Here is a 9,804-nt window from a genome sequence, read left to right on the forward strand (position 1 = left end):
AAATAACAAAATAAGATGAGTCGGTTCCTGGTACGAAAATCGGGAATGGAATGTCCGAATATTCCGTTTGTGATTTGTTGTTGTTGTTTAGCAACACATATTTGTCTTGTAAACAAATAGAACAGAATCGACGCAAAAGCGTCGGAAAAATTAAATCCGCAACCAATAAACAAACGTGCCATACACACACGAACATCGCATTCGTGGTTGGTTGTTTGTAAGTAAGTTGTAAGCAAGTGTCCCCTGCGTTTGGTTCACGCGTCCGCACACCGACCACTTACAAACCCATCCAAGGTCGTAACAATTATCCATAACATTATCTTAAATCTATATCATTCGGTGCATGTGTACCTAGTCGAGGTGACGTATTCCGACATTTAAATTTAATTATCAGTCAGATTATTGCCATTGTGAGTTATTTATACACGGCTGTTTGGGCACGCCGGTTCAATTCGTCGCCGATCACAGGTTCCGCGGAGCGATAAGAAGACGAGCGCTGGGCCAAGACTGTGAGAAAAAATTTCGGACGCGTCAGTTTGCATTCGGTCTGGTGTGTTGGTGAAATGCTGGTGAACAGATGATGCCTTCGAAATTGGCACGCGACATATCGTTCATCATACTCCAGGTGTTCTGGACACTTCATCTCTTTTACGAACACTATATTCTGAGGATAAAAAGGTATTTTTTTTTATTTATAATACTAATTTTTCTAACACCAATTCCAATTCTAATTTCAATAAACTGAATTCAAAACAAAAATTGCCAACAATTAATATTTGAATATTTTGTATTGGCTATAGAAAATTGATGAACTTACAAAATTTTATCAACAGTAATTCAAAAATAAAATAACATTTGTACATCAGTGGATTTATAAAAAGAAATATGTACAATTGCCAAGAATTTAAATTTTTTAGGACAATATTATTGAAATCTGTCAGAGCTTTATTGTTTATTTGTTTTTAAATAAAATTAAATCGTCATGTACCATAAAATGTACTAGGTATTTTTAGTAAATTGTTCGATGAATAATATATACAAATATTTATAATTACATGTAAATCAGTAATAATAAATATTCAGAAATAATAATAAATATTCATATTATGCAAATGAAATGATCAATGCAAAACTAGATTTTTATAACATTCATCTTGCATCTTGTTATCAAACGTGAGTCCAGTTTGAGTCACGTTTCTAGCTAAAAACATACATACGATGAGTAAATGAATTTAAGGGAGGATGTAACTCATACTCATTGATAATTTAAATATTTTAAAATGAGGTCTACCAACAATTAATTAATAATAATAATGTATAAAAATAACAAATTAATTTAAAAGTTAAATTCATCATTGTAGAATTTACATAGGTGTCAATTACATACAATTAAAAAATTTGGTAGTACCAAGCACCATAGAAAATAAATTTTATGTGTTCTATATTAAAATATTTTTTATCAGTTGTACAAAAAAAAAATAATAATGTACAAAAATGAAAAATAAATTTCAAACTTAAATTCATCATTGCAGAATTTACTTAGGAGTCATTATTATCAATTAATAAAGTTGGAGGTACCAAGTACCATAGAAAATAAATTTTATGAGTTCTATATATAGAATATGTGTTGTAGTCGTAAAATTACGAAAAATACGCAACAAAAAATTATTTTCTTTGAATTCTATTTAATTACATTAGCTATTAATTTATGCCTGTCGATAATTAACAGAAATGCATTATTGTCACAAATGTAATTAAATTTTAACAAATTGTTTTAAAATTAATTTAACTGCACAAAATGTTTCTAATATAAGTGGTCACAATTTAATGAAGAAAATCTAAATAATTTTAAAGTTTCCCCTGAAGAAAATACAGTCCATCATATAAAATTTCAAAAATTGTTTTTTTTTTTCTCACGTATTTCGGTATTCTCACGTATTATTCTAAAATACAAACTACTATAATAAATTTTTTCCATAATGAATATTTTTTAAAACTATTAATTGTCATAACCATTTTTGAGATTTTTCAATAATATAATCATTATTTAATTAAAATAAAACATTAATTAAATCTATTTAATTTTATTCTAAAATATACACCTACAATTCACTGTAATAAACTTTTTCTGTAATGATACAGTAGCTTAGGTACTGGAGAAATTTCCTCTTTTTTTGGCCCTATTTTCTATGCCTATGAATACTTTTTAAAACTAATAAACTTTTCATATTCTCTACACAATTTGGAAAAACCCTTTATAAAATGTCATAGCCGTTTTTGAGAAATTTCAATATTAATGTTTGAAGGAAGTTAAGTTACAATACAAAATAATAGAAATAAAAAAGGAAATTTAAATTTGAAGGATTGTATTATTTTTAAGAAAAATTTTGGCTATCTATTTTAGAAAATATTATAGTAAAATAGGCAAAAAATTATACAGTAATACAATAATTAAATATCTTTAATTTTATCACTATTTGCTTATCTAGTGACATCAATAAAAATATTTCTGTTTGTTTAGAGATCGAAAAAACTATTTTTTAACTTTATAATATTTAAACTAATTTAACAACAATGAACATTTCACGCTCCTAAAACGCAGCGATTATCAACTTATTATTGTCTACGTCATTTTGGTGCTGAATGCTAATAATACATATTATAGTTATTATTTAATACTTTAAATGCATAAAACACATATAAATGTATAAAAAAAGTGTTAATTAATTGATTTGTTTATTTCCTAATTTAACACATTATCGAAGATCCGTAACGCTCCACTAGATGTGTAAACTGATGTAAATTTAGTGTCAATTCCTCAAAAAGTTACGTCAAACAAAACAAACAAATTTATCTCATCGGGTACACATCCAGCAACAGCAGCAGCAGCCAAGACTTGCAAATAAGCAATTACTTTTCTGTGTTATCTGTGACGAGATTTCTGGAACCTCTAATCGCTAGTGAGTCATCACAAACCGCGGAACTGTTTCCTTTTTCAGTCTCCCCGTTCGCCTTGAATGTCGTAAAAAATGATATTGAAAGCCGATCTTCGATGATTTCGGTGCGAGTGCACCTAGAATATCGCTTCCTGGCACTCGGCCTTTCATTTTTTTCGTATTTTACCTGGTTTGACGTTACGAATGTCTCTTATCTTTCCGATTTGTTGTTGTGGCAAATGGATTTGGAGCTCATTTACCTGACGTGACTCAAGGTGTTTATTCGAAATATGCAAATCATGCACTTGCTGAATTTAGAAGTGAGCACATGTTTTTTTATGGGTTTCAGAAAAATAGTCGGTCGGTAAATTATTGAATTGCGAAAACAATTTCTAGGTCTACTGATGAACCGTCGATCGCGTTTCAGAGAGTAGATGCAAATGTGTTATTGTATTATTTAAAGAGATCACAGAGTAACATTTTCTGATTAATATAATTAGTAATTAGTCAGATATTAAAGCAATGACAGAAATGTAAATTTTTCTAATCTAAGAAACCACTGTTTCGCACAGTACTTATCAGAAGTTTGAGACGGATGTAAGACAAATTTAACAAAACTAAGACTTTGATAGGCTTACAACAAATAAACATCCCGACAAATAGATATGCGTTATTTTCCAAATATTTATCTTAAGATATTTGTATTAAAATATGAAAACAAGAAACCAAAGGTAACATTGTTGAATAATTTTACATTCATTAACAAAATTTCGTATATTCTTACTAATATTTTATGGTCTTATTTTATATTTTAAGAATATAATATTAATAGATCTTTAATAATTTTGAGGAATTAAGATATTATCAATAACCTTATCTCTCAAAATCAATAAAAATAATTATTAATTATAAACATATTTGTTGGCATTTTAAAAATTCACATCGAAAACAACTCTTTGATGGGTTTCTGAAAAATAGTTGATTGCCAAATAAATGGTAAGTTAAATTCAAAGAACTGCGATTAACAGGTTGAAAACAGTTTGTAAGTCTAGTCGAAGGTCAATTTGAAGAGTATAAACAATATCAGTGAGTCATATTTTATGATTAAATGATTAAATTTACTCATTTAATTTATAAATTTAAGAAACGACGATTTTGCACAACATTTATTATAAGATCGAGGCGGATACAAAATAAATTCAATATGTTAGAATTCGATAAGCTTGCAACAAATAAGCACTTCGATAATGTTAATCAATATTTGTTATTTTATAAAATATTTATCTAAATATAATTAATTGTCATAAAATACATGACATCTAACAATCACAGATGATGTTGTTAAATTATTGTTTAATTATACTCCAATTCACTGTTTCGATTAACAGGTTGAAAACATTTTCTAAGTCCATTTATGAACCACAGTTCGGTGTGCATCTGTTGAAATATATTATCATTTAAGAAGAATTATATATTATCATTTTGAAAAGTATAAATAATACAACAATTTCACGCAACGTTTATTTTAAGCTTGAGGAGAATATGAGTTATTTTATAAGTTTAGAACAAATAAGCATTTCGATAATAATATAAAATATTTATTTTAATATAATTAATTGTATTAAAAATATGACATCTAAGAATCAAATGTATTTTTTTAATAATTTTACCTTTATAAACGAATTTTCGTATGCTCATATTGATTTTTTAAGTTATTTATCCAATTTACTGTTTAGATTAACAGGTTAAAAACATAGTCTATTTATGTACCACAATTCGGTGTGTATCTGCTGAAATGCAATATTATTTAAAAAGGTCATTTTGAAGAGTATAAACAAATGCAGTGAGTCATATTTTGTGATTAAATTAACTGTAATTACTCAAGTTTTAAGTCACTAATGGAAATGTTAGAAAATTTGCTTGTTTATTTTATAAATTTAAGACGATTCATACAGTATTTAAGCTTGCAACAAATAACCATTTCGATAATGTTAATCAATATTTGTTATTTTATTAAATATTTATCTTAAGATAATTGTATTAAAACATGACATCTAGTTCTTTGTCATATATTATCCAATATTTTAAAAATGGTGGTCGAAAATAAAACTTTTGTTAGATGTTAAAAGTCGAGTGTTAAATTATTATAAATTCGAATTCACTGTTTGGTCTGTATTATTATTAAAAAAGGTCATTTTGAAGAATATAAACAAATGCAATGAGTCACATTTTGTGTTTCAATGAACATTTATTAGTCAGATTTTAAAGCGCTGACGGAAATGTTAAAAAATTTACTTGTTTAATTTACAAATTTAAGAAACGACGATTCGTACAGCATTTATCAGAACTTTGAGGCGGATATACATAAGATAAATTCAACAGTTAAAATTGGATAAGCTTGCAACAAATAAGCATGTCGATAATGTTAATCAATATTTGTTATTTTATAAAATATTTATCATAAGATAATAGTATTAAAATATGACATCTAAAATCAAAGGTGATTTTTTTGACGTTTTTATATTTTTTATATTTTCGTATATATTGATTTTTTAAGGTATTTTAAGAATATGTTCTTAATATACTCTTTGCAATAATTTTATGTATACTATGATTTTATAAATATCATTTTAATTGCTGTTTAATAAGAATAATTCAGTATATTCTTTTAAGTGTTTTCTTGTTACTGTTGTACTGCACTTGCAAAAACTCTTATAATATAAATTACAAATACCTATTTACTTATACATATTATACTTGTTATGTTCATTGTCATATATTATCTAATTTTTTAAAAATGGAGATCAAAAATAAAACTTTTGCTAGATTTCAAAAAAATAGTCGAGTGTTAAATTGTTCTACTTCAATTAACAGATTGAAAACATTTTCTTTATGAACCACAGTTTGGTGTGTATCTGTTGAAATGTATTATTATTAAAAAAGGTCATTTTGAAGAACATAAACAAATGCAATGAGTTACATTTTATATTTAAATCAATCAATTTAAAAATTGAATTTAATTCATAAATTTAAGAAAATATGATTCCGCACAGTATTTATTAAAAGTTTGTTAAAAATGAAGCAATTCAATAAAGTTAGAATTTGATAAGTTTGCAACAATTAAGCATATTGATAATGTTGATATTTATTTTGTAAAATATTTAACTTAACATTAAGTATTAAAATATGGCGATTTAAAAATCAAGGATAATTTTTTTAAATGTACGTATTATTATATAAAAAGGTCATATTGTACGAATGTAACGAATGCAGTGATTAATATTTCATATTTAACGGTAATTAGTCAGATTTTAAAGAATATACTTGTTTAACCTATTTATTTAAGAACAGTATATATTAAATGCTTGAGGCGGGTATAAGAAAAAATAAAGTAAGATAATTACAATAAAATTTAAAATCTAAAAACAAATAATAAAATTAATATGTCTATTTTAATAATTTTAAGTGTGTTAGGATTATTATTAATTATCATTTAATTAGAATGATTTATTATACTCTTGTTGTTTGGATACTTTTAAATAAAAGCACGCATCTTATTTTTGTGACGTATTTGGGATATTAAAATCTGACAAACAAATAAAATTAGATATGTTATTATCATAAATTTCAATAAATTAGAAACCGAAGTTGCAAACAAAATTAATATTTTCGTTATCATGTTGAAAGGTATTTACTACTGCATAATTTTAATATTATCTCATAAACGTCATTATGTTTACTTTTACTGGAATTTCTTTGAATAAATGAAAACTGTAGACACGTTATTGTTCTAATTTTGATTCATGCATTCTTTCATTTCATTTATGGTATTTTCTTCATTTAAACATTATAAATTCATGCATCTTTATAAATTTATATACAAATTCATTTTATTCATTACACGTTTTTCAATAATTTTCAAATTTAATTTTTTTAATAATATAAAATAAGAAATATAAATAAAATGAATGAATGGGAATGAAAAATAAAACAATATCATCATATCAATACAATACAAATTGTATCAATTTTGATAAATTTCATAAACTTGATTGATTGAAAATATTATCAAACAATTATTAGTTAATAATAAACCTCTTAAATATTATTTTGAACTAATATTTGAACAAATATCCTGTTTAGGATATTAATTAAATATAAATTAAACAAGTATTTATGCACACATTGTTAGTTTCTTTAAGAAGAATTTTCTCAAATTTTCTAGAAAGTTGTCTGGAAATCTTCAAGTAATTATAAAAAATGTACATAGAGTGTTATCAAAAGCTATTGCGAATCTTAATAGAGATGTCCGACACAGACAAATTAATAGATGCATTTCAACGTTTGTTTCAGAAACACACCTACAAAGAATGAAGCATCGTCGCCGAGCATAGCGTCGAACGATCCGAAATCGAAACGTCACGTCATCCAGCTGATTACCGAGCCGAGAGGCAACGCCCGTCCGTTGTGCTACATGAAAGTGCACGAGGTGATATCGCCCTTCGAGGAGGAGCTACTGCGAAGGGCTTGCGCCAAAGGCATCACCAACGAGAATGTTATCAACGTGGAGGAACCGACACTTCCAAAGGAAGTGGTCTCCAGGATGTCCTTCACCAACGACTGGGTCGACTCTCTCGTCATGACTGTATGATTTTTGACGGCGTTTGGCAACCCAAAAAAAATCTCAATTATAAGACTTATTGTACCAAATGTACGAGTGATAAATTATTTTGCTAGTTTTTAAGCCGTATGTGTAAGTTTTTTAGACTATGTATGCTTCAAATACACTGTTTTTTACATTTATTCCGTCGTATTATTGCTGTGTTTTGTGAAGGAACTGATCACGCAACTGGGAATTGCGTTCTTTTAATTCCACACGAATTGTAAATTGTTTTAAATTTTCCATCGAACAACATAATAATGTGAAAATAAACATTTTACTTTAAACGGTACACAAAATGACATATGTATCCCGTAAAACTTTTCCCCAACTAGCTCCAATTAAAGTTTATTATAAGCAAACTTCCTGCAATAAAATTGTGTTCAATGCAATAATTACCATAAACAAACTATAAAGTAGTTTCTAAAAAATCGATAATAATTGAAAGGACTAATAATATTCACTGTCGTTGGACTATTGTACCCGTTAAACCTCTCACTGTTGGTAAAACAATTTTGATTGTGCAATTTGGACTAGATTTAACGAACCAATTCAATTCATTTGGCAAACGCAATACATTTCAGGAATTAAATAATAAAATTATATAGAACTTTTTATAAAAAATGTGCTATATAAAATGGTATATAAATATTTGTTGTAAAATATGAATTATCAACATTCCTCAGCGATGATTTACCTCAACGTTATGAATAAATATTACTCATTATTAAGCTGTACAGATAAAATTAAATTGAAAATTAAATTTATGTTGCGTTTTAACATTACATCAATTATTCGATATGTGTGTTGTACGATTGTATTTTTAAATCAATATTTAGTTTATTAATTTATAATTCATATATTGATTTAAATAATATAATTAAATAATTAAAGATTAATATATTAAGTAAGTAAGTAATGTAAATTTACTTTTGTAAACGAAAGTCAACACATACAAGGTTTTTAGATTAGGAAATTACGTGTAACATTTGAATCTTGACATCTAACCCATTATCTAATGCATCTAACGTACAAGTGTCGTGACATAACACAAATCTCTTTCGCAATAAATTAACAATAAAACAAAATAAAATAGTCTACATAGATCGACGTTTCGCAATTAATTTGCATTTTTATTAGATTGGAGTATTTTTAGACGTGTGGTATTGTAAATTCATTATAATTAAAAACAGAAATTGCTCAAAATTAAGATTCTCATTCCCAATCAACTTAAAGATGAAACTTAAAATTAATTCGGTAAATTAATGTTCCAATAGAAATTGTTAAAAGTTAAGCCCGTCATTGCCGATCAACATAAACTTGAAACTTAAAATTTTAAATAATTCAGAAAATTAATATACTAATTTTAAAAGTTGAGTGTCTATTGTAAATTCATTATAATTAAAAACAGAAATTGCTCAAAGTTAAGCTTGTTATTGCCAATCAACTTGAACTAGAAACTTAAAATTTTAAATAATTCAGAAAATTAATATACTAATTTTAAAAGTTGAGTGTCTATTGTAAATTTATTATAATTAAAAACAGAAATTGCTCAAAGTTAAGCTTGTTATTGCCAATCAACTTGAACTAGAAACTTAAAATTTTAAATAATTCAGAAAATTAATATACTAATTTTAAAAGTTGAGTGTCTATTGTAAATTCATTATAATTAAAAACAGAAATTGCTTAAAGTTAAACCTGCTATTTTAAATCAACTTACTTACTTTTAAATAATTCAGAAAATTAATATTCCAATTCTACCAGTTGAGCGTCTATTGTAAATTCATTATAATTAAAAACATAAATTGCTCAAAGTTAAGCTTGTTATTGCCAATCAACTTAAACTTGAAACTTAAAATTTTAAAAATTCAGAAAATTATTATTCCAATTCTACCAGTTGAGTGTCTATTATAAATAAATTCATTAAAATTAAAACAGAAATTTCTCAAAGTTAACTATGTCATTGGCCAATGAAGTTAAACTTTAAACTTAAAATTTTAAATAATTCAGTAAAGTAGTAACATTTCAATTCAACCAGTTGAGGGTGTATTGTAAATTTACTATAATTAAAAACAGAAATTGCTTAAAGTTAAGCCCGACATAGCCAGTCAACATAAATATTAGTAAGAGCTTAGAGAAAATCGCTTGTGTCGCCCCGTATCAGTGACCCACAGCGAGCTTAATCTAAATCGGCGTTCGCGGAGCCTG

The 9,804-nt window shown here is 26.2% G+C and overlaps 1 protein-coding gene across 1 annotated transcript; it reads left to right on the plus strand.

Moving 5' to 3' along the window:
* Positions 1–199: 199 nt before the first annotated feature.
* On the plus strand, positions 200–7,739 carry LOC109599158 (uncharacterized). The gene is made up of 2 exons (XM_020015110.2): positions 200–678; positions 7,290–7,739. The coding sequence occupies exons 1-2, from the start codon at positions 578–580 to the stop codon at positions 7,585–7,587; spliced, it is 399 nt and encodes a 132-aa protein (XP_019870669.1). The 5' UTR covers positions 200–577; the 3' UTR covers positions 7,588–7,739.
* Positions 7,740–9,804: the final 2,065 nt, after the last annotated feature.

Source organism: Aethina tumida, chromosome 2 (genome assembly GCF_024364675.1).
Source record: "Aethina tumida isolate Nest 87 chromosome 2, icAetTumi1.1, whole genome shotgun sequence".
Classification (NCBI taxonomy): Eukaryota; Metazoa; Arthropoda; class Insecta; order Coleoptera; family Nitidulidae; genus Aethina; species Aethina tumida.

Bases quoted from the DNA above. Each gene is read 5' to 3' on its own strand.
- LOC109599158 (XM_020015110.2), top strand. From the start codon at position 578: ATGATGCCTTCGAAATTGGCACGCGACATATCGTTCATCATACTCCAG. The intron at 679-7,289 runs GTATTTTTTTTT...CGTTTGTTTCAG, and splicing joins TATATTCTGAGGATAAAAAG to AAACACACCTACAAAGAATG.